Source organism: Podarcis bocagei (assembly GCF_964188305.1).
Source record: "Podarcis bocagei genome assembly, chromosome: 13".
Classification (NCBI taxonomy): Eukaryota; Metazoa; Chordata; class Lepidosauria; order Squamata; family Lacertidae; genus Podarcis; species Podarcis bocagei.
The window spans coordinates 44,913,758-44,938,710 of record NC_138138.1 but is presented as its reverse complement, the minus strand read 5'-3'; the positions used below and the strand labels follow the sequence as shown (position 1 = coordinate 44,938,710).

Here is a 24,953-nt window from a genome sequence, read left to right as displayed (position 1 = left end):
GAGAATCGTTTTCTCTCCTAAAGGGCGAGGTGACCATGGGTTGCCATGGTTTCCATTCTTGGTGACGTCACCGGAAACAGGAACAGGAAGCGGCCGGGGCCATAGTGGCCGCGGGGCGAGAGCGTTTCCGAAGAGGCAGCGAGGACGTCAAAGGTAGGCGATCCTATTCAGGGGCTGTTCCGAGGGCCCAGCCGGTTTTGTTGCAGGGAAGGACGATTCTGATTTGGAGGGGGTGGTATCTTTGTCCCTCCCCACTGGCTCCTTCGCCTGAAGCTGCAGTTCCCCTCTTAGTGACAACAGCAACGAGTCCAGATATTACATCGTTCCTTTATCTTTTTCTCTCCCTCAAATTAATAATAATTATTATTATTATTCTGGGAGGATGAGACAATGCGCATTATTACTTTGATTCTCCCTCACCTCAGTCCAAACCTCAATGTGCTGCATGTAATGCCGATTATATGCTGAAAATGAACTCTTCTTCGTGCTTGGAGCACCCTGCCTTTAGACCTGACACCAGGCCTCCAAGCAGGCTTGACAGTGAGCAAAAGCTGATACGTGATCAACCCAGCAAGAACGTTATTTGGAATACGTAGCAGCGGTGGCTTAGGAAAGCTTGATGGCAGAAAGTGTCCTCTCCCCAAGCCTTCGATAGGGTCTGTGGGTCAAGGGAAGAGAAGGAGAAAAGAATGCAGTCATGGGATGCATGAGTTGGATTGAAAGGAGAGCCAGGCTGCCTAAGATGTTTTGCTGCAATCAGTAAAAAAATAATAATTCATCATAATCATCATCATAAATCTGTAAGCAGAGCCTGCATGTCACATCCCCAATGATCATTGCATATAATAGTACAGCAGATATCAACAACAATGGGCTGTCACGATACTCACAATAAGTTACTTCTGCCTAATGGTACTGACAACCCTGAGAAAGGAATAGGATCAGACTTTCATAACTGTTAGGGAAGCTGAGAATGGGGCTGCTTCAAAGGTGTCATGGGAGGCCCCATGACAGCTCAGAGACTGTAGTTTGGGAGAGCAGACTGAATGTTTTATCAGGTCAGTAGGTGGGAGATTGGGGACATTTATCCGTTTAAAGGGCTATTTGGTAAGATTCCTATGTGGATTGTGAGGGGCAAGTTGATTTGAGGATACAGAGAAATAGGTAAACGAGAAGCAGGGAAGTGTGAAGGTGGATTTGTTAGATGATCAGAAATACTATTACACAAGTGAAATGGATAGTTTTATCAGGGTGTGCAAGCTGTGTGGGATTGGGACAGAGAGGAGTGTCTTAGGCTGCTGTTGACATTTCATCCTGCATTCTATATGATGCACTTCACGTTGTTTTGGAGATAAGGAATTGAGGCTGAGACCTTGCAATTCATCCTAAACCACTCCGGGAATCTTTAGCTGACATGATCTACAAACCCAGGGTTCTCTTGGGTTCCATTTCAGTGTTAGCCCCTAACTTGAGAAATGATTGTTTTATCAGAGCTGGAGATGGGAAGGAGGCAGGGTGCATTGGAGAAGCTTGTGATTTCCTGGGAGTCACTGGAAGTATGTGGAAGGGTCAAGCTGCTTAGGTCTTCAACCTCTGGTTGAGGTTCTCTTTTAATGCCTGTCTACGCCTTCTTTTATCCCTTAGGCAGCGATGAGCACTCCTGGGGGGCTAGTTACCAACCGCGGACGGCGTTTCAAATGGGCCATTGAGTTGAGTGGTCCAGGCAGTGGGAGCAGGTATGTACTGAACTGGAGGTCTCTATATCGTCTCCCGGTGTAAGCAGTTAGCTTGATTCCAGGGGTAGCTCTGTCTCTGGCAGGTATCTGAATTTAGCTCAGATGTGACCCATCCCTTTCTCTTGCCAGAGGCCGGAGTGATCGGAGCAGTGGCCAGGGAGACACCCTCTATCCCATCGGTTACTCAGACAAGCAGGTGCCAGACACAAGCGTCCAGGAAACGGATCGCATCCTAGTAGAAAAGGTAGTGCAATAATTGGGGGGGGGGGGGCTGGCCACTGCATCTCTTGGTTTTCTGTGCTGAGCAGAACACTGGAGCCAGATACCCTCTTCATGTGAATTTTGAAGAAGGCCAGGTGAACGTGAATAAAGTTTGCTCTTTGATTCTACTTTCTTTTCTCTTCCACCTTTTCAGCGCTGCTGGGATATTGCTCTGGGCCCCCTGAAGCAAATCCCTATGAACTTATTTATCATGTACATGGCAGGCAACACAATCTCCATATTCCCCACTATGATGGTCTGTATGATGGCCTGGAGGCCCATCCAAGCACTCATGTCCATCTCTGCCAGTAAGTGTGTTTTTATCCCAAGCTTTCTTCATTTCTTGCCTCATGGGATTTGTCTGTAATCCCAGTTGAAAAGACTGCATTCGGGGAATTTGAGGAAAATACAGAATAGTCCTGTACACACCAACAGAAGGGATGGTAAAACTGCCCCGTTTGGATTGCATCAGTGTACATGAGGAATTGAAGGATTCCTCCTGTGAGGGAGGGTTCTTGCACATGCATAGCTAGACGTAAGGGGCAAGGTGTGGTGGTTTGGTGCAAGCAATGGTTATTCCCATTTTTTCATACGATCCCCAAATGGTCATCCAGGAACAATTGTGTGAATGAGGTATGTGTGCGTGAATTTATCAGCTAGAGATGCACAGGGTTGCTGCAAGAATAAATGTGGTAGGAATTTATGTACAGTATATGGCCCTGCAAACCTCTAGAGGATAACAAGTAATTAGGAGAAAGTAATACAAAAATGTACAGATGTACAGATTTGTAGTGGTGGTTTGGACATACCAGGTAAAAGGTGCAGATCTCAGGGGTTCTTGCAAATCTATTATTGAAGTTAAGCAATCATCTAGCCCCAGTGGAGAATACTATGCACCGTGTAGTCTGTTTTAAAATGCTATACATAGGCCTGGAGAATTCATATACAGCGTTTCATCTGAAGTGTGGGTGTTCAGAAGTGGATTCTTCAGTATAAATACCTAATGCTTGATGAACCTTCTGCTCACTAACTTTCCTCAACAGTAGGAAATGCTTAACTGGGTTCATCCATTGTCATGCGACTGAACGGTTAAACCCTCTAGGGTAGAAATTCATGGCTAGGTATCTTTTCTGTCTCTGTGTGGATAGTTTTCTAACATGCTAACAGATGTTAACTCTGTTGTAGTTAGTACTGTACCTTGTTTGACTAAATATTCAGAAGTGAAAACAGGCCAGCAAGCTGGGCCTATGCTGCATGTTTGTGGTCTGCCTCTGACTTATTTTCTGCTGTCCCCACAGCCTTCAAATTACTTGAGAGTTCAAGCCAGAAGTTCCTGCAGGGCCTGGTATACCTAATTGGCAACCTTTTAGGGTTGGCATTGGCGGTTTACAAATGCCAGTCAATGGGGCTGCTGCCGACTCACGCCTCCGATTGGCTAGCTTTTATTGAGCCACCCGAGGTGAGTATGGAGGGTCTGACATTTTGAAGAATACGTGTTTATGAATGGAGGTGATCTTCTCCCTCCCCACTCAGTTGACATGTTCTAAGTGTCCATGGTGTACTCTAAAAGGCTGGGGGATGGGGATGTTTTGTACCAATGTCCATGGAACAGCACTTCATTCCCTTATGGATTCTTATTGCTACAAAATCGCTGTGCTTAAAACTAAAGCAGTGATGGTAGGATTTTTAACATTGTCTTACTTTGTCCCAGTGCTTGGGGGCCTTATTTTAAGGACAGTGAAGCTATGATGATGCTTGCTCAGGTTTATTGACAACACTTCCTTTTTTTATGGCCAGCGCATGGAATTCACGGGTGGGGGTCTAGTGTTATGACCCAACCCAGTTCCAGAAGCCAACTGCTGCTTTAGATCCCTGGATTGCTACTGTAGAATACTCATCTGCCATCGCTCCTAATAAGACTGCTGGGTCCTAGTTACGTGGTGGTGCTATGTGGAATTGCAGATGAAGATGCAGACAGAATGTGAAAGACTGATATTCTCTGCCAAGGGAGGAGCAGAAGGCTTATCCTGACATGCTCTTTTCACGTTCCCTGTTGTGGTGAAAGCAGAATAAAAGTGTTATGCACATGTGTTTTAATGTTTACACAGCTTTCTTGAAAATGGGAACAGGACGCTGATACATGCTGATAAATTCAGCATTCATTTTCATGTTAGATAACGTGCACATGTATTGATCATACTTTGTGATGGCACACATTCAGGTCCTTACACTCTCCATTTAGGAAAAGAGCAGGTGCCAGGTGAACTCTAGTGCTGGAGAGCCAAGGACAGTAGCTAGTACAGAGCTAGATGAGCTGGTAATACGGAAGGCTACTTCCTCTGTTCCACATACTGTATTTACATGAATGTAATGCGCACCTTTTTTGCCAAATTATGTCGTGAAAATGAGGGTGAGCATTAGATTTGATGGCATATTACATTCAAGTAAATACGGTACCTGACTCTTAAGATTCCAATAATAATCTGGAAAAGGGCATGAGGCACTGGGGGTGAGAGGTGACGCTTAAGTGCCTTGAAAATATTCACAATAAGACACTATTGTTTCATACACAGCACACAGGGGGGCCCTTCAAATATTAGTCAGATGAAAAGTAAAAGTATGTAGAAAAACCATGCCTTTGAGCACCCCACCTCTGCCTGCCAATTGTGCATAGTTCCAGCTTCTGGAGAAAGCTATGCATGTAGAGGCCTGTGCAGAAAGGGTCCCTAACCTGACAGCAATATTGGGAGGGTCTCTGTGTTGCCAGAGGCATGGCCCTGCATCTCTTGTCTAGAACAGGCAGTCTCCCCACCTCCTATGACACGAGAACTCTGGACACAACACCTGTCTTCAGGATTAAGCTTCGACTTACTGCTCAACATCCAATCTGTTACCTCATCCTGATGGGAAAGAGAGCTGTATGCTACCTTGAGTCCCATCAGAGAAAAAGATGGAGTATAAATAAATAAATAACTCTATTTGTAGTAAAAGAGAGCTAGGTTTCATCTGCATAGTGATTATACTTCATTCCAGCTCTCCTGATAATGACCAACATCATATAGATGTTAAACAGCATGCAGGTGAAGATGGAACCCTGTGAGACACCACATGACACCTCCCAGGGTGCTAAACAGTACCCTCCCATAACTACTGTATTTTTCTGTGTATAAGACAACCCATATTTTTGGGGACCCCAAATTAAGGAAATGGGGGGAGATTGCCCAGAAGTTGTTGAGCTATTGGGGAGGGGGGGGAATTGCCGACAATCGCTCTGACCACCTCTGCCAGTCGCATGCCTCGCCTTTATCCTGGCAAATGTCATCAGCCAAGGCAGTTTCAGTGCCATAGCCAAACTGGAATGGACCCAAATATAGGTCTATATACCAGAAGCTAATCAGTTAACAGATTCACGAAAATAGCGTGTATAGACTGTGAATGAATGCGACATAATGAATCATCACAACTTCAAAGAAAGAATTATATATAAAAAGTTTATTCTTTACATAATTCAGGAAGCAAAAAATCACACCCCAAAACTTGATGCTGTATGTAAACAAGGTCATTCCCCCCCCAATAAATTAAAAGACCTCCCCCAAAGTAAGAGGTGAGGAACTTAATATGAACTTCCCTTTTAAAAGAAAAGTGGAGGAGAGGCTGGAGCTGAATCTGCTTTAAGGCTACCCCCAAGAGGAGTGGTCCCTGCATACTATACTTGAGCAAAGTGGTGGGAGGAGGAGGAGAATAAGACATCCGTCATTGAAATTGGGTTGGACAAAACAGCACAGCACCTTTTCCAGTGTTTGCTTCTGTAGGGGTAAGGAAGGACTTATTTCCCAACACTCACAAAAAACAGCAAGTTGTGGGTCCTCAGTATAGACACAGATAGGGTCACAATAGCCTTCTCTGGCCCAAGCTTGAGGGAAGAGAAGGGTAGCCACTTGGGAGCAGGGAGGGCATGTTACAAAGGTCAGGAGATAGTGTTGCTCTGCTTCTCTTTCTATGGTTTAGAAAGGAGAGGCTGCCGTCTCCTTTTCCTCTCAACCTGTAACAGCAACCAGACGCTACAGAGAAGGACCTGGCAAATTGGTCTAGCTTCCTTGCCCAGATAGGAGTGTGAGGACCATAGGGAAAAGAAAGTAGAACAGTTATGTATGTCCCTCCATCAATATGCCACCTGCAGCCTGGCTTAAGAGTCAACTCTTCCCCCCACACCCAGCCAACAATTAATTTGAGTTTTGGAATCCCTCAAGGGATTAGGGTATGAGATAAGTACTGTAAGAGTCAGTTCCATCTTCCTAAATGCTGTCCCTCCCCTTGATTTCAAGGGAAATAAAGCAGAAAGACTTTGGCACTGACCAGAAGAAAGTGGCACAATGGAGGCTGCATCTCCCTCCCTCTAGGTCCTCCAAGCAGCAATCATTTCTCCTCTTCTTGATTCAACAATGAAATGTAACAGTCTCTGCAGTAGGAGGACCCTGTTGCTCCATTTTTGTCATGCCCACCAGAGGGCAGAAGCAGTAGTTAACTCTTAAGGTGAAAGCAACCTACGTTTTTGCTCTGTTTAATCCCTCCAAAGTAATACTTGCCTCGCTAGTCCTACGCTTTTTAAAGGGAAGATCCAGCCATCTCCCAGCCCAATCCAGTCTAATCTCCTTTCGTGACAAGCTTATGCAGTTTCCGGCATGTACCTTTACGGAAGGCATGGGGAAATGTCAACTCTAGTCTCCAAATAGGGGAAATCGCCCCATTTGAAGAACCCCAAACTGCCACAGGGAAAAATAAGCATAGGAGGTGTGACACTGATAGCTGCTCTCCTTGGGAGATCAAGTTGCAGGTGGTGACAGGCAGGAAGCAGATGTCAATTTGACAGAACAGAGTCTATCAGGAGGAAGCCCTCCTCGCTCCCCTAGGAGTAGATAGTAATGACCTCGCTGCCACCACCCCGCACAAGCAGCACACGTTCCAGCCCCTCTGTTAGGACCTCCAGGAATTCCATATCTGCAGTTAGAAGGCAGTCAAGGAAATAGCGCTCTCTCTCTCTCTCATATACACACACATACCCCAGTCCTGTTGCCACCGCCAATCCCTCTTGCATCCCAGCAAAAGACAGGACCCTGAAGAAAAGGATACAGTTCTCGTCACCATCAGGATTACGTGGTGGGCCTGGCATGTTGAGCAGTACCAGCTTGGCATCGTGGGACTTGTTGACTATGACCTCATTGAGCTTCACAGCTGTGTGCATACGTCTCACGTTGGACTGGTCACTGGGTCGTAGGAAGGAAGAGACAAATTGTCACCAAGACCAGGCATGCCTATGGATGTACACTTGCAGGAAGCTTTGGCTCAGAGATCTGGCTTCTGAAAACTGGAGAAAGCACTAAGACACATATGGATTGGAGGAGGGAATGGATACAATATGGCAGCTGCAGCAATCTAAGAGGCCAACGGGGTCTGGACCACACTGGAGATGGGAAACAAACAGAATGGCCTTATGCTGCCAAAATAGAAGCAGTGGAAATAATGTAACATTTGATGGTATGCTTATTGAAGCAGCTGGAAATGTGAAGAAGTAGCAAGGACATTTTTCTCTTTTGACTCCTAACCCTAAAGGAAAGTGTCAAAGGTGGTCTTGCCACAGAGAAGCAGAAGTGTAACCCCAAAGCATGCTAGGATTGAACAAAAAAAAAGAATAAGATTTGTTACTATCCAAGAGGATTCAGGAAGCCATAAAATGCAGGACAGAACTTCAGGAAAGGGTTAAGTGAACAGAAATGGGCTGAAGCGTCCTGGGACTTGGCAGATTCTTACGGCCGCATGTTGAGCAGATCCTGGAAGTTCTCCAAGGTCCTGGGTTTGTGTCCTCGGGATGCCATGTACTTGTCCTTGGTCCACGTCATGTGCACCTTTTCCTGGTAAGTCTCAGTCTCTTCGTCGTCATCTGAGCCAATGCTGGTCAGCCGCAGCATCGAGTTTCTGTCCTTCACCAGCTGCGCCTGTGTGGGGAGGACCTAGGAAGATCAGTGAAGAAGCAACTAGGAAGTGCTAATCTTTCAGACCTTCCCTTCCCACTTGTCCCAGCCCAGTTCACCTCTCGGTCCCGCTCCGTCTTTGAGAGACGCATTTGCCGCAGCATCTGGCAGCGCTGCTCCATCATCAATGTGCGCTCATAGGTGTAAGCAGAAATGTCGCTGTCATGCTGTTGGGAGACAAGAACGTGTAAACTCATATACAGAGTGGGGCCAAGACAATCTGTCCTCTGGCCAGCTCCGGTACATTCAGAGCGCACAAAAATGCCCAGATTTCTTCCTAGTGCAACAAAATGGCAGAACTGGATGCATGCATTAGTCTGTGTGTCTTTCTCTAAGAATCTGCACAGTTGTAGATATGCTCTGAGCAACAGAATATTGTGGCTTACAAAGCAAGAACTAGTAGTTTCTTTGAAAGGCAGAGAAGTAAAACAAAGATCGGAGTAGCTATGCCCTGTGGCTATGGAGGGGAGGGGAGGGGTGAGGTGACAGCAAGACAACTCACAATTTGCCTGAAGTTACAGGTGAACACTGAAAAAAACGGGACATCAGGGTATGGTTTCTAGTAGGCAGGGAAAAGCTGCTTATATCCAACATATGTCCAAGCCCTTGCCTCATTTCTCTATTAACCAATCAATCTTCCAAGTCCTGCCCTTGACTGTGTGACGCCTAACTTGCTGACCACAGGAAAAGCAAAAACCAACTAACGCCCCTAACCCCTCCTGGCTTCCTCTGTCTGTTTTGTCTCTCACCATTTCCACCACTTCTACCTCTGCCTCAATGCGGAGGTGATAGAGAAAGGTTGCTAAATCCTTCTTCATCTGGATGCTGTTATCCTCCAGCTGGGCTACAGTGAAGATGCGGATTTTGCATTTACGCCACACCTTTAAAGTGGAAAAGAGAGTTAGCAGCCCCATCTACGGGTTTACCTTCCCCTCTGATTCATCTCCCCCAGTGATACCCCCCCCCCCGCCAGCACCTTGTGTTGCTTGAGGAGGAAAGGGAGTAACATCAGCATCCCACCATCATGAACAATCCACCAGACGTCAATGCTCCCCTCGGGGAAAGGATCTGTATTGCTAGGGAAGAAGGACACGTTCTTTGCCACAAGCAAGGCGAGGTGAGCAGCTGTAGTCACTCGGACAGTCCCTGCAGAGTAGAAAGAGAGAGTAATGCAATATGGATCCCTTGGCCAAGGAAGCCCTCCCTCTCACCTCCCTATGGGAGAGGCCTTACCAATGAAGGTTTTCCAAGCACGGGCATCCTCACTCTGGCGCCAGGCGTTGGGCCAGCCCATGACAACCGTGTTGTGCTTCATGCCACCCAGCCCACAGGACTGAATGAGGTGGGAGATGCCCTCTCGCACTTTGGCAGCCACCACGATTTGGCAGAAGCCTTTCACCCGCTCTGCCTCCATCAGGTGCTTGATGGTCTGAAACAAGAAACATTAAGGCTGCTAGAGGGCACTAGCATGGAGAGCTCTCTGTGCCCCAACCCAGTGAATGCTTTGCCACAGTGAAATCCTGTGTTGCTGAACTCCAACTCACTTAAGTTGGTTAAGTATTTAAAAGTTTGTCCTTCAGGGTAAAAGGCATTATGGAGATGGGATATTACTGAGGAAATGGTCTCTAAAATCAATATACTGGAGGTTTCTGCAGCAGGAACTAATATGGCAATGGAGTTTAATCCTAGCTATTTCCATGTAAAGCAGGGAGAGATCCCTGTCTAAAACTCTGGAGAGTCACTGCTAGTCAGTGTGAATGATACCGAGCTAGAGGCAACAATGGTCTGACTAGTATAAGTCAGCTTCCTACATTTCTTGCATCTGCTGAATATTGGAAAGGAATAATCCCAATTCATTATGCCTGAATGACCACAACTGTCCTCTTCATTTAGGATCAGGAAGTAGGGCTTCTAAGTCTGATGGCCTGACTGCCAGATCAACCCCAGTGCCTACACCTCCTATTTGACCTATGAAATCCAGTGAGTAGCAGTGGGCTTCACCTGCTCGGCAGCCAGTGCATCGCTGTAACACTCCAGGAAGTTGCCCACCATGACGGAGCCCACGATGGTGAGGCCCTTTCCAGCTTTCAGCTGAGAGGCAAAGGTGAGCAGGCGCGGATGCTTCACATGCTGATCCTCGTCCAGCTTTAGCAGCACCAGCAGTTGTGGCCTAAGAAAGAAAATAAAGTCCAAAATGCACATACAAGGAGCAAAGTAGCAGGTGGGTTCAGGCTGCCACCCAGAAGAGCGTATTTGTGTGCATGTTTGGAGCACTCCACAGCACATGCACACAAATACACGTATGCATGCACAAGGTCTCTGCATGTGGCACACACAGCCCATGGCAAAACGAAGAAGCATCAAGTCTCTTCCTACCTCCAGTTCTTGGTGTGGGGTGGCCCCTCCTCAAGACGCAGCAGGGCGAAGCGGGCTGCGCTGAGGGACAGGCCACGGATGCCATCGCCCCACTCCTTCTCGGCCCTGGGGGATGCAGAAAATGTTCAGCCAAATGAGCTCAAGGAAAGCCAAGTCACTCAGTGCCCCTCCTTTCCATAAGCATTGGCAGAGGGGGAAATGCGGCCAAGGCAATCATGCAGGAGGCAGGAGGAGAAGGCTGCATCACAAAAGAGGTCAGGTGTGGTGACTTCCAACCTCAACATTCAAAGAAAGGGATCATGATTCCAAGCCTTCATGCCCTCTGACCTGCATTTCTCACAAAAAGAAAACAAAAATCCTGCAACTGAAGGTAAAAGGCCCCAAAACTTCTGGCTGCAATCGTCTATTTCCAGAGCCTGAGCCTCAGAAACCCACAACCGAACCTTCACCCTCACGATCTCAGCAAAAGTTCCAAAAAGGAAATGATTCCGCTCTCACCCAACTGGAGACTGAGTGAGTGTGGTTGCAAGGAATTCCCCCTGCTGTTCCCCGGCTGTGGAGTAAGAGGCTGGATAAAGAGGGCTAGAATGCTAGAGCTCTGGAAGGTTACAGACACTCACCCATGGTACTCAATGTATTTGTAGATCATTCCAGCTATCACCATGGCAACAATTGCATAATACCAGGAGGAGATGAACATGAGTGCCACACAGATGCTCATGCCCATGAAGGAGAGTGCCCTACAAGAAGAAAAAGGGGGAAGGGAGGAAAGCATGCAGACTATTGTTTATTTCGTTTGCTGTTTAAAATGTGAGCCCAGAGTCTCAGGGTGCTGGGTTCCGTTCAAGAGAACCTTTTGTACTTGTCAGCAGACATACCAAATACACAGGCCAGGAGTCCAGCCCCAATTCCCTCATTTTATGCTAAACCCATTTTGTACAATAGGACATAGAACTCGGGAGTCTGTATTTGCACCCTCTCTCCCCCCTCTGTTTGTAGAACTCGCCAATGTCCCTCCTCCTCCAACTCACTAGGTAGTGTGGCCCTCTTACCAGTGATAGTATCGGAAGCGGGGTCTCCAGTTGGGGCTGCGTAGCAGAGTTTGTAATGCGCAGGCTAGGTTGACAAAGAGATAACACATCAGGAAGAACCTAGGGGAGAACAGAAAATAGTCTCAGCTGTGTACAATTCCTAGAGACTCCACCCCATGATAAATATGGCACCTACATGGAAAGGATGGGTGCTACCATATCCAAAGAGGCAATGAGGATCCCCAGTTCTGCAATGCCTGCTGTCAGAAGCAAGGCCCACGTGGGTTCTCCATTGGCTTTGCCATGGCCAAATACCTAGAGTGAATAAGAAAACAGATTACTTGGGACAAACCAAGGGTTCTTTTCAGCAGCAAGTCAATTAGCGGTTGTTACTCTTACCCGCAGGAAGGGTATAATGTTGTCCTTGGCTATGGCTTGTAGCAGTCTGGGTGCGCCGGTGAGGCTCTGCAGCCCAGCTCCACACGTGGAGAAGAACGAACCGATGACAATGACCCAAGGGGAGGGCCAGGACAGGGTCCCGACCACCAGATTCCCTTTCACTGTATCACCAAACCTATCCAATAGAAGCAAAAGTGAGGCCATTAGGTATCTGTCTAAGGGCTAATAGTGAGAAGTACAAGATCCAGCAGAAACAAATGGTCCAGCACATAGAGAAATCAGAAGATGCAGGATTGGATCCAAACTATGTTAGTTGCATTTGTTCCATTGGTTTCAAAAGGAATAGATGCAACTAACTTAACAGTACAATCCTATGAGTTTAGTCAGTACAATGTGACTTGCTCCCAGGAAAGCAGATATGGGATTCCGGCCTTAGTTTTCTCTCCAGCTTCCTTTCTGTGGGTTGGATCCAGGCTAACAGCATGTATCCAGCATGGCTGAAAAATGAGTGGGCCAGAAATATGTGCCAAAGGGTTGAGACTCTGCCCCTAACAAGGGAACCACATTTTTAGTCACAATGACGCATCTAGTCCAGCATCCTGTTCTCACATTGGCCAACCAGATGCCTTTGGGAAACCCACAAGCAGGATTCAAGTACAAGAGCACTCTCCCATCCTGTGGCTTTCATCAACTGGTATTTAAAAGCACTGATGCCTACAGCTGTGGAGGCAAAGCACAGCCATAATAGCTAGTAGCCATTAACAGCCCTCTCCTCTATGAATTTGTCTAATTTGCTTTTAAAGCCATCCAGGTTGGTAGCCATAACTGCCTTTTAAGAACACAGCTTACAATTTGAATCCAAAACAGAATTTTCACATCTGATTTATATCTGAGAACTGTGGCACTAGGGAAAGTTACTACTTACTTATCTCTGAGCACCACACCTTCCACACATGCCCCAAACAGCACTACGTTGCTAAGATCTGATGTGTCAAATGGTCAAGGAGCAGTAAGATGTTCTTGCAAGACAGCAAAGGATGTAAAAGGGCAGCAATCCTTCCCACACAGGCACCAAATCCCTCCATCCCACCCTTATCCATCCTTTGTTTATTTGACCCTACATTCGCCAGGAAGGATACACACAAAGGAGGTGGTGAGAATAGCCAGGATGGTACCAATGGGGATAGATTTCTGGGCATCCTTCAGGTCTCCAGAACGATTTGATCCAGCCATGATTCCTGTAAAGACAAAAAAATAGATTTTCTGAGGGCAAGAAAACAAAATTCTGTGACCAAAGGAGGTACTGCTAAAAAACTATACTGAACCTTTGAATACTTTTTGCATATGATCTATTACCCTGATGTAAAAGAAAAAAATAGTTGATCTTATGCTGGGCAATAGGAAGAAAGATGATATTGCATCAAACTGGGCCATTAGAGGGGAACAGCAGCAACAAAGCTGCATCCAGTCCAGCTCACAGCTGGGGCAATATTAAGTCCTTACTCCTAGGCTGAAAGAGGGTGCTTTGCTGAAAACTGCAAAAGTCCATGGAAAGACCTGTGTTTTAAGTATAAGCATCCCAGATTAAAAGTTGGCTATCTACACTTCTGGAACGGTTTGCCTCTGGAGACACCTCTGAACAATACATAGCAACAATGTAGCTCTTACCAGTGACTGAAGGGAAAAAGATGCCCACAAGAAGGGTAAAGGAAGTGGTGATGTCAGCCAGCACATACTGCTGATTCAGGCTTCCCCACACATCAGCTGAATGCAATGATGGTTTCTCAATTATTTCACCTTTCACCAAGTAGCTGCTCCAAAGATTCTCTGCAATTATCAATGCCATTATTATTATTACCACCAGAACCACCATGATTACTGCTGTCATCATCATCCCACCCTTCCTCCAGTGGTCTACAAACTTCTTCATGCTATCCTATGAGATCGGTTAGACTAAGAGGTGGTGACTGTCCCAAAGACACCCAGTTGCTATTTATGGCCACTACACAACACAGGCCCCTCAATTAGGGAAGGAAGGGAAATGGCTGTTTATCTAGACAGTGTGTAGAACACCTCTTGGATTGTCCCAACATGGGGAAAACCAAGTGTACTGTTGACAGGGAAGGAAAGGTATCTCTCACCAGTGATAATGCCACTGGCCAGCCCTGGGATACCCTGGATAACGGTGACATTGTTGTGCTGAAAATAATCATCACAGGAGGCATTGTGGTGCTTGGTAGCATTGCAGAAAAACTCCCAGAGGACAGTGTGCTGGGTGATGTTGTCACGCTCCACCGTCTTGGCACAGTCATTAATGTGGTGCCGGGAGAGAGAGCGGTTCCCCAGCATGCACACACTGAATGGAGAGGAGACACAAAAAGATGAACAAACCCGTTAGGCTATAAAGAGGCCAAGGCATGCACAAACAAATTTGAGAGTCCCAACCCTTAAGTTGCCCAAGGGCATGGGAAAATGAAGTTATCTAACTATGGAGGGATGGTTGCAGTCTTGTAAAAAACTGTGACCAAAGATCCTAACCCTTCCCCAGAAAAGACAACTCTATGCACATTCACAAAACTACATATTCCAACAACTTCTCGGATCTGCGACATCCCAGACTGATTAAAAGAGAAGTCACAATGAATCATATCCAAGTATCACAATTAATCATATCCAAGTATGCTGATAACCTACGGGAAGTCGGGAGGTGCAAAAGAGGACTTGATTGCACCAGCGTAGATGGCCAGGATTGAGACGATGACACAGGCAAGGAAGAGAGAGGCAAACTTATTCACGTAGCGTACACCCACGAACACCACCAGCACCATAATCACTAGAAAGGCTGAGCCATACACCCGCATGTTGTTGAGCATGGCTGCTGGCTCCTTCAAGGGATCCTCACTATGGAAGATGGCTGCCTCAGGGGCAATGTACATCTGAGAGAGGGAAGAGAGAGACACATGTCACTTTTAGAAAGGTCAGCAGATAGAGGGGAAAAACATGGATTTTGCAAGATTAGCAGAAGTGCTCACTCCGCTCAAGGCTGTCAGGCTGCTTGGAAGTGGCCACAGCCGTGTGGAATAGCACCTGTTTCTCAACTATGGAGCACTGCATCTCGCTAATTTTAGGGGAGCAGAACACTTACCAGGAAGATTTCAATGGCTCCCAAAATGTACATTGCAGCAGCAAAGGTGGTGCCCAGATAAAAGCAGAGTCCAACAGCTCCTCCAAACTCAGGCCCCAAAGCTCGTGAGATCATGAAGTATGAACCCCCAGCTGTGAAGAGGAAATAAAGCAGTGGGTAGGAGGTCAAGAGACTTTGCAGATAGGGAAAAGGGTTATCATTTGCACTTCCTACACATCCTAAACATCTGCTTGTAGAGGAACTTTTTATTTCTAGAATTTTGTCAGGACAGCACCCAAATGAAATTAAACAAACCAACAGGTTATGATCAACTGAGTTAGCCGATGAGTAGCACAAAACAAAGCGGTGATTTATGTGCATCTCAAATACTATAAGAAGGCATTGTGTTTTTATGACAAGATGAACGTCATCTGACATAGATAGCATTGGTATCTGGTGAACAAGTTTAAGGAAAGAATTCCACCATTTGGGCACCACCTCAGAAAAGGACCTTTCCCAAGTAGTTATTTGGTTAAGTTCTGATGGTGAGAGCACTCAGGGCTGCTTTTGAAGATGAATGTATTTGGTGGGCAGGGAAGTGTGGGAGAAGATGGCTCTTTAGATATTAAGTACTCACCAGGCACAACTCCATTGGTGGCAATGGCACTCATGGAGATGGCTGTTAGCAGAGTCTGAGGAAGAGAAAAGACCACAGGAGGATTTAGAAGAAAAACACACAATCTTAAAGGGCTTTCATTCATTAGGCTGTGCAATTATACTCTTGTTAGATAGGACAATAGGCAATTTCCCGTAAGATACAACTACAGCTAAAGAAAATCTGACATGTTGTGGAAATAAAATCTATCACTGGCCTCATGACACAGCTGGATGCATGTGGGAAGAAGGGTAATCTTATGACTTTTACATTAGGATCTCAGCTGTGGCCTGCTAAAGTCACAAAGTATGATTTAGCCCCCATCTCCATGCTGTGGTTCAGACTCCTCACTCCAATCTTATTCTCTAAGACATTAAAACCCCTAAACCAGGACATGATTCAGACAGTAGGGGAGAGGTACTCACACAGCAACAGCAGATGAGGACAATGGCAAAGGCTTGCAACACGCCAGCTGTACCCACCACCCAGGTGAGCCGTAAGAAGAGAATCACCCCGAAGATGTTCTGCAGGCAAGGCAGATAGACTCCCATGAATGTGCCCATCTGTGGAGACTGGAAGGAAAAGGACAAGCTCTCAAAACCAAACCTACTCCACTTTGCTGCCCCTACCTTGCTCTTCATCCTTTGCATACGTGATTTAAATACTTGCAACTTCTCTGCTACCCGGCCTTCAGATATCTTTCTCTTTGACAACCCCACCCCTTTGTTTGAATTCCCAGACAAACCCAGCCACCAAGTGCAGAGCAGGTAACAGCACTAAACTGCACATATAGTAAGTCATATTAAAAATCAATTGCAAATAGGCAACACATAAAAACTAAAGCCCTGCTCACAGGACTAGGAAAAAATCCTGGGTACCTGGTTACTCAGATACCTCAGAGCTTGATTTGGTGGCTTAGGAATCTGTACATTTTGCATGACTCTGAGCAGGGCTTTTTAATTGATCTGATGTATTTATTTTTTTAACTGGCTCCTACAAATTTCAAACAAATGTCAAGAAATCAAAAATACTTTTTGAGGTTTACCTCATGCTGCCTTAAGACCAGCGGCTAAAATCCATGTCAAACAAAAAAGTGTTTTAAACTTCAAGAAGCACAGGTTTTTGTTCTGGAAAGTATCCAGGAAGGGGAAGCCCCATAGTTGCAGGGCAGCCATGGCAAAAGCATCAACTCCTTTCAGTTTTGGACATCAACTCGTTCACTACCTTCAAATGCTTACCACCTCTAACTGCCTACATATCTCACTATCACCAAGCTCCTTACCTTGATAGCTTTTTTCTTGCCTGGAGGGACATTCTCAGCCTCCTCATGTTCACGGGCTCCCTGCATCAAGTTGGTGTAATTGGCCATGCGGTTGAGCAGGGAGGACACCTTGGGCCGGGTGTCCATCTCCTCCTGCAAAGTGGAAAGGATGGCAGTAGACATTAAACTTAATATGAAAAATATCCTAAGGCAAAAAAACCACTAGTTATTAGCATGGTTATAGTAACTTGGGAATGAAGACATAGGAAAGCAGAATATGAGAGAAATGGGTTGGGTACAAGCAGGCTGGTGTACCCTTGGCATTAAAAAAAAACCCCACAACTTATACGTCAAGAAATTCTGAATTCTGCAATCTGTATATTACATTTTGCTAAATTAGGCAAATTTGAAATCATTGATCAATTTGCATCTCCTTCCTCTGCCACAGGGGTGGGAAAACTTTCTCCCCACACCGCCGTGGGCCTACCTTGACAGGTAAGCAGGGCCACCCTTGTCGATCTTCTGACACTGTGATGCTGTGGGGTTGTTAGCTATTTTTCTGATTTATGCAGAGTGATACAGAGGTTTCACCCTCAAAGCCCTAGGGATGAAGTAGATTCCACACACAATACTCTGAAGATGACTCTTTACTGGCAGGATGGCCGCTATTACAAGTTACTATAATATATACTGAGTTGGATGCATTGTATTTCACTCTCTTGAACCCATGAGAGGCTCTTCTTGCTTCTAAAACTCCTTTGAAGCAGTGCAGAAATTATAGCTTGTCTGTCCTTACCAACTCCTCCAGCAGTATGTTGTTGGAGTCTCCAAGCTCAGCAAAACGGCAAAGCAACCAACCTCCAACTCCCACTCCTACTATCACTACCGAAGACACATACAGGCTCACTTTTAAAGGGAGTTAACCAATTAACAAAGCAATGATTTAGCGTTTCTGCGACCTTAACTGGAGTCACAAGATTTTGCAGCTGTTACATTACATTACATTACAGAAGACCCTCGGGTTACGTTACTCTCGAGTAATGTAAACTTCGGGTTGCAAAAGTGGCAGACCTGGAAGTATTTTTCCAGGTTTCACCACTCATGCATGCGCAGAAGTGCCACCTCTGGATACAGATTTTTCAGGGTGCGCATGGACCCCAGAATGAATTAAATTTGTATCCAGAGGGTCCACTGTGTATTGGTTTTCTTTTCCCCAGCACAATTTATTTTTTTATAAAACACATCTTCTAACAAATACAGTAAAAATACTAACAAGGCCATCCTACCCACCTGTCAAAATCAGCTGGGGGCTGGTGGGGAGGCGGATTTGATTTGCCAATGCATTCAGTCCAGTAGGACTCAATACTCTGATTACCAGTTGATGAGCAAAGGGTTGTATTCTGCTCCCTGCAGGGGCCTGCTTTGCCAGCTCATTCCCCACAGGGGTGGGGTGAGAAGTCTGTATTGCCAGTGCATTCATTGCAGTAAAGTGAAGCAGCCTCCATCAGGTTTGAACCTCATCACCCAGTAATGTCAGCTGATTGGCAAGTAGGTGCAGCTTGGGGAAAAAGGTCTGATGGGCCAAATTGGACCCTCTGTGGGTCAAGATTGGCCCATGGGCCAGAGCACGGGTGCACAACCTGCGGGCCTCCAGGTGTTGTTGGACTACACCTCCCATCAGCCCTGATCACTGGCTAGCTGACTGGGGCTGATGGGAGTTGTTGTCCAGAAAAATCTGGTGGACTGCAGGTTGTTCACCCCTGGGCCAGAGATTTCTCACTCCTGCCTATACATTTTCAAGTCCATCGCTGAAGCTATGAGAGTTAAAAAATAACCTTTAAAAAATAAAAAGAGACGTAAGATTTCCAAGATGCAGTTTCCCATGTCATAGTTCCCAATGCTTTGCAACTTTTTCTGTGTTTCTGAGGAATTAAAAACAACAACCATGCATAGCCTTGGGAAACAGAGCAGACATAATAGCAGCTATCATGAAAGGTTATAAGGAAGGATTTAAATCAGTGTTCGAAACTCCCATTGTTCTAGGTGCATTTTGCAATAGGGAATTTCATTAGCGCAGGCAGTTTCTGAGCTCTAGGCACAGCACTGTGCCTAAGATTTCAGATTAAAATTGCTGAGTGGAAGGAAAAGAGGACCTTTTTCTGCCTCCCCACTTCCAGCTACTCTCTGGAAACTGGAGAAGAGACCCTCTTAAGAATTATTAGGGGAGTTGGCAGGGGAAGGACTAGACCACGTGAAAAATGAACATAATATTTTAGCTGCAGTTTATTCATTTTTAGCTTTGTATTATTGTTATTGAAAAATCGTGCCTAGACATTCTATTGTTGCACCTATAACCTAGGTTTAAGGTGCCATTTACAGTGGTGCCCTGCAAGACGAATGCCTCGCAAGATGAAAAACTCGCTAGACGAAAGGGTTTTTCGTTTTTTGAGCTGCTTCGCAAGACGATTTTCCCTATGGGCTTGCTTCGCAAGACGGAAACGTCTTGCAAGTTTGTTTCCTTTTTCTTAACACCGTTAATACAGTTGCGACTTGACTTCGAGGAGCAACTCATAGAACGCGGTGTGGTAGCCTTTTTTGAGGTTTTTAAAGACTTTGGTGATTTTTGAAGCTTTTCCAAAACTTTCCCGACACCGTGCTTCGCAAGACGGAAAAAATCGCAAGACGACAAAACTCGCGGAACGAATTAATTTTGTCTTGCGAGGCACCACTGTAGCTCCTAGTTTTCATATCTGTTTCTAACACCGATTAATACATATATGGACACATATAGTGGAAGGAAGGAAGGCAAAAGGCAGGAAGAACTAACCCACCAACAATGATCTCACCTCAAAAAGTGCCAAATTCTTGTCAAAGAATTCATCGCCATCTTCGTAGTTGATATTGTTGAGATAGGCATTATGAGGATCCTTCTTGTAACCAGGATCTGCAACAAGAGAGAGATCAAATGGAAGGAAAGGAGTAGTCCAGCAAAGAGTTAGTGCTGTGCATACATTTAGATTATTGGAGCTCTATCAGGGCAGTGGGAAAAGTAAGAAAAACACCCTATATCAAAGCGGTCCATCATGGCCTTTTTGGTGGCCTACACCAGCCACAGCCCTTGCACTGCCTTCAGAAAGCAGATAAGAAAGGTGCTGGGATTCGGGAAGGGATGAATGAAGGTTCAAGGACCCTGACAGGACTTTGTGTCCCCTTTCCAAAGCCCAGAGCCTCACTTAGCGGGCCTTGGGAAGGTAGCACGCACAAGGCAGTATGCAGCTTATGGGTTCCCTGTCAAAGTACTCTTGCAGTCCACTTGTTATGAAAAGTTGCACCCCCTCCTTACCCTAGATCTTTTCAGATCATGAGCTACTTGCCTGCTCAGTTGCTGACACTAATTTTTACCACAGGGCATTTACTATTGTCCCCATATGAGTGGGGTCTGTGGTGAGCAGCAGGCAAGGGGTTTAGGTGAGAAATATGCTACACAGAGATAAGGAATCTGAGGGTAGCAAGATCATCTGGGTAATACTGCTGTCAAGCATTCACTTCTCCTTGCCTTATACCATTGCCAAGACAGAAGGGATAGGCAAGGGAGTCCGGCAAGGGAGTCCCATGCAGCTTTGGAGGTTCTTTTCCCCCCCTGGTGTTTGGAAGGGCAGACAGACAGGCAAGCAGCCAAGTTTAGCAAACTTACATGCATGGTTGTGCTACAGCCTCATATGGAGGAAAAGTTCCCTCAAATGCAATAGTCTGAATTCACCAGTAAGGAAAAGGCTAACAAGCACCACGGCAATGGCAATTTGCATATTTAAATTGCATGTACTTGAAAGCTGTTTGCCTGTAAGTTTCAAGAACAGGTTGTGTTCCAAATTAAAGAGGGGCATGTTGTACTCCTCCTGTAAGGTTCTTATAAGTGCTTCAGGTGTGAAAAGCTGTACTCAGTCCTTGAATGAAGGTTAAAAATCACAGCAGTTTTAAATGCTAACAAAGTCTGTGTATACATCGTGTATCTAAAGCACATTTAATTATTATTTTTTATAAATATTTATTGAAGTTTTCACAATATTACATAATGAAAAAGAAAAAAGAAAAAATAAGAAATAAAAAACAATTAAAAATAATTCCATCTTTACATCACTTATCTTTCATTTACTTGTTTCCTGGACCTCCTCATACCTCCCTTTTTTGTATTCCAGTTCAATTTATTAGTTCAGCAATTCCTTTCACTCCTTATTATCCTGATGTTTAATCTTAATATATTATAACATTAAATTTTTACCTATTAAAAATCCAATTTTTCCATATTCTTTTAAACCATTACCGCTAGAAACCACTTAACTTCAATCCAACATCATTCTAACATTCCTTAATTTTGCAATATTTCTGTAAATAATCTTTAAATTTCCTCCAATCTTCTTCCACCGACTCTTCTCCCTGGTCTCGGATTCTGCCAGTCATTTCCGCCAATTCCATGTAGTCCATCACTTTCATCTGCCATTCTTCCAAGGTGGGTAGATCTTGTGTCTTCCAATACTTTGCAATAAGTATTCTTGCTGCTGTTGTAGCATACATAAAGAAAGTTCTGTCCTTCTTTAACACCGATTGGCCGACTATGCCCAGGAGAAAGGCCTCTGGTTTCTTCAAGAAGGTATGTTTAAATACCTTTTTTCAATTCATTATATATCATCTCCCAGAAAGCCTTAATCCTTGGGCACGTCCACCAAAGGTGAAAGAATGTACCTTCAGTTTCTTTACATTTCCAACATTTGTTATCGGGCAAATGGTAGATTTTTGCAAGCTTGACTGGGGTTATGTACCACCTGCATATCATTTTCATAATATTCTCTCTTAGGGCATTACATGCCGTAAATTTCATACCTGTGGTCCACAACTGTTCCCAGTCAGCAAACATAATGTTATGTCCAACATCTTGTACCCATTTAATCATAGCAGATTTCACCGTTTCATCCTGAGTATTCCATTTCAACAGCAAGTCTAAAGCACATTTAAAGCCACCCTCCACCCTGAATCCTGGGAACTATAGGTTACCACTCATAGAGCTACAAGTCTCAGCATCCTTAAAACCTATTGCTCCGATTATTTTTGTGTGTGTGGAAGGTGCTTTACATGTATGTTGTACACGTAGCCTAAGCTGAGCTGCCTCTTTATTTGTTTACAGTCCTTTTTGAAATTTTACCATACTTTCCAAACTTTATGTGCAACCATGAAAGCTAAAAACTATACCAACTGTCTCAATGTCTGAGAATAAGGAATTCCAATCTCTACTTGTACCCTGCTTTACTAGCTGCCTTCATTTCTCTCCTACCCCATCAGATCCATATATCCAGAGACAGAACCGCAGAGACCTGGTGCCCATTCTCTAAACCATCAGCATATGCTAGCCCCTGAACTCTAAATCTATCTGTGCCACGTGAGAAAACATCCCTCTCTCCCCTCCAGCTCCATCTCACAGAATGCAGATATGTAAGTGAATACTCTAGGGCTGGGTGCTCTTCAAAAAATTAGTAAATCATAGAGACAGGCTTGTCCGGAAGCAAGGAACCACAACATTTATTACTGGGACCTACCCAACAACCCTGAGACATGGAATCTTGGCATCCGGCTGTGCTGGATTAACACCCCACCCTGTTTCCCTCAACTTTCAGAACAAAGCGGATAATAAAGCTCAGGAGATGTTTCATCCAGTTCTGGCTACAGGGGTGAGAAAGCACTGATACAAATCATGGCAACAGGCCAGTTGTGTATGGGAAAAAGCAAATGAAATTAATGGAAATTATTTCTGGGGTTTTATTAAAAAAAAGATGCAGAATCCATTATTCAAATCAAGTATGAGGCTTCTCTGAATTTTTATTATTAGATAGCATCCTCAGTGTATAGGAACAAGGAGTTCCTGAGTACTTCATCAGCTTACCCCTGCTTACTATGTCTCCAGGGTACCTTAAATGCACTAACTATGACATACCAGAGATAACAATCCTGCTACTACTTATGCAACCGGCTATTTCAAGTCAAGAATCCTTGATCTTTACAAAGATCATTGGCTGTCTTTAAACCATCAAGGATCACTTCCTCAAATGTATAAAATACAGCAGTCAGTTCAAAGGTTGTTATTCTGGAACAATCAAGTAAAGCAGATCCCTGTTAGGACAACACTTCTTAGTGTTAGATGTGATACAGGTCTGAATTCAATGTCACCTCGATCTTCAAACAAGAGCACTGTAAACAGAGAGACGGCTACCATCCCTTGGTGAAAAGAATTTAGGCTGAAATTAAATGCTATAAAAATCTAGTTTGAACAAGAGCATTCCAGGAAGGTTTTTGCCTAAAGCAGTTTTTCAACAGCCTACAAAAATTACCAGCAAGTCTGTACTTGCTAGCAATTTATGGCTTTTAAACAATAACTTCTGTGAAGTGCCCTATTCATCTGGATAATACTTGCCACAGGCAACCAGTAGAGTGGCTATCTACAGGTCTGCCCTAGAGCACACACATAGGGACATTGGTGCCTTTAACATAAGATGGTTACACACATATACCATTTTCTTTATTAGTCATTCTTTCTCACACATGCATTCACACAGAGAACTTATTTTTCACCTGCCCCCTAGCAATGGGGCACATACACCTTTGTCTAACAATGGGCAACACTGATAGACACAGGAGACATATATACTGCACACACACAAGAGTCCTGTAATACTGTACCTAAGAGCTGATACTGTTCCCCTGTGACGGAAGTTTGACTCACATCTGAAAAATCAAACAGAAAACGGGAAAGAAAATGAATAGCAAAATAAAGGGAGAATGAGGGAATAAAGTGATGGGCTAAAATTTCTCTCTCCCACTTCCCCAAGATTCAAAAATGGCTTTCTTCCCCCGCAATCACAATCAGCAACAAAAATGGTAAGGAGTAAAAAAATAATAGTCTTAAGCTGTGATTTCAAAACAAGAATAGCTGCAACGGGGTGGGGGGAGGAAATGTAGAATATTCATAAGCCTTTCAAGTAGCATAGAAAAGTATTTATCTCCTTTCCCTCGCACACACCATTGAAAACACTCTGTAACTCAAAGGGGAGAGGAGGGTTTTTTTCCCCACCAGGCTTTTTTCAGGCTTTATGGTAATGGACAACTGGGGAAAGGGAGTAATTTTTTGTGTTGAGAAGGGAAGCCAGCAAAATCAACAGGACAGAATTATATCAATATCTCCCCCTACCCTCTACCACTATTAAGATATGTTGATTCAGTTTCTGTGAATGAGCTTTGTTTCATGTGCATAGTGGTTGTCACTTGTGACCACTAGCTAGCATCCTCTCCCCTCCCCAGGACAGAGTGGTTTTCTATAGCTTATGACTTGGCTGGCCTGCTGGAGTGATCAGATTGTAGGGGTGGGGGGTAGTGTGGCCGGAACTCTGGGGTCCTTCAATGTTGTGAAAATGGTGGTGGGAAAGATCAACAGCACTCTTATTACAGTTTAGACATGCAAGATGGGTGCTGACTTCTCCCCAATATCTTCTCCACCTCTGAATTTGATTACTGTTGACTGGGCTATGGGGGAATCTCTACCCACCCCCTTTTTTATTCAGATAAACATCCTTCTATGTATGTTTGTCCTTACCTGACACAGTAATTAATGCAGGAGACTAATTCCCTACTTTTGGTTTTATTTTCCAAAGTCTTCCCTTAAATTAAATAAACAAATAAAATAAAATAATAAATAAAATAAATTCCCTTTAGGGAATGCCACACTGTCTCCCTTCTTTATTGATCTGCCTGACTCTGTGACAAATTGAGCCTCAAATTCTCTAGAGAGGTTTCTTGTAATAAAAATGCAAACACTCCAGACCCAGAAGGCAAAGATTTGGTAATATAAAGGTGTAGCGGTGTCAAACCCATTTAACAATGAATTTTTGAGGGGGGGAAATCACAACAACCTGATCTGCTTGAATCATTTCATTTTATTACCTTATAAACGGATTGTGATAACCAAGGGAAGGAGACTAGAGACAGCACAGTGCATTTTAGGGTAGGCATAGGGTTTCCATCTCCAAAAAGTATATGAA

General features: G+C 44.7%; 2 protein-coding genes across 8 annotated transcripts in view; one reads left to right on the top strand and one right to left on the bottom strand.

The window, feature by feature from the left end:
• The first annotated feature begins 5 nt into the window (after positions 1-5).
• On the top strand, positions 6-4,088 carry EMC4 (ER membrane protein complex subunit 4). Its single transcript, XM_081168849.1, has 6 exons — positions 6-153; positions 1,645-1,736; positions 1,866-1,980; positions 2,152-2,305; positions 3,296-3,456; positions 3,795-4,088. The coding sequence occupies exons 2-6, from the start codon at positions 1,651-1,653 to the stop codon at positions 3,828-3,830; spliced, it is 552 nt and encodes a 183-aa protein (XP_081024975.1). The 5' UTR covers positions 6-153; positions 1,645-1,650; the 3' UTR covers positions 3,831-4,088.
• Positions 4,089-5,474: 1,386 nt separating this feature from the next.
• Positions 5,475-24,953, bottom strand: part of SLC12A6 (solute carrier family 12 member 6) — a 45,534-nt gene continuing 26,055 nt past the window's right edge. For 4 of the 7 annotated variants that reach the window (XM_081167735.1, XM_081167737.1, XM_081167736.1 and 1 more), the window contains 24 exons: positions 23,599-23,643; positions 19,719-19,816; positions 16,894-17,025; positions 16,037-16,183; positions 15,594-15,648; positions 14,978-15,108; positions 14,527-14,768; positions 13,974-14,188; positions 13,501-13,659; positions 12,972-13,070; positions 12,758-12,815; positions 11,833-12,007; positions 11,630-11,748; positions 11,455-11,553; positions 11,023-11,142; positions 10,403-10,507; positions 10,028-10,196; positions 9,260-9,455; positions 9,003-9,172; positions 8,776-8,907; positions 8,086-8,193; positions 7,806-8,005; positions 7,128-7,261; positions 5,475-6,995 (listed from right to left, as the gene is read on the bottom strand). In XM_081167735.1, coding sequence (XP_081023861.1) covers positions 6,904-6,995; positions 7,128-7,261; positions 7,806-8,005; positions 8,086-8,193; positions 8,776-8,907; positions 9,003-9,172; positions 9,260-9,455; positions 10,028-10,196; positions 10,403-10,507; positions 11,023-11,142; positions 11,455-11,553; positions 11,630-11,748; positions 11,833-12,007; positions 12,758-12,815; positions 12,972-13,070; positions 13,501-13,659; positions 13,974-14,188; positions 14,527-14,768; positions 14,978-15,108; positions 15,594-15,648; positions 16,037-16,183; positions 16,894-17,025; positions 19,719-19,816; positions 23,599-23,643 — 3,200 coding nt within the window. In that variant the 3' untranslated portion in view covers positions 5,475-6,903. The remainder of the gene's footprint in view (positions 6,996-7,127; positions 7,262-7,805; positions 8,006-8,085; positions 8,194-8,775; positions 8,908-9,002; positions 9,173-9,259; positions 9,456-10,027; positions 10,197-10,402; positions 10,508-11,022; positions 11,143-11,454; positions 11,554-11,629; positions 11,749-11,832; positions 12,008-12,757; positions 12,816-12,971; positions 13,071-13,500; positions 13,660-13,973; positions 14,189-14,526; positions 14,769-14,977; positions 15,109-15,593; positions 15,649-16,036; positions 16,184-16,893; positions 17,026-19,718; positions 19,817-23,598; positions 23,644-24,953) is intronic. The other 3 variants (XM_081167738.1, XM_081167739.1, XM_081167740.1) reach the window with 3 other exon arrangements.

Bases quoted from the DNA above. Each gene is read 5' to 3' on its own strand.
- EMC4 (XM_081168849.1), top strand. From the start codon at position 1,651: ATGAGCACTCCTGGGGGGCTAGTTACCAACCGCGGACGGCGTTTCAAA. The intron at 1,737-1,865 runs GTATGTACTGAA...TTCTCTTGCCAG, and splicing joins GGTCCAGGCAGTGGGAGCAG to AGGCCGGAGTGATCGGAGCA. The intron at 2,306-3,295 runs GTAAGTGTGTTT...CTGTCCCCACAG, and splicing joins ACTCATGTCCATCTCTGCCA to CCTTCAAATTACTTGAGAGT.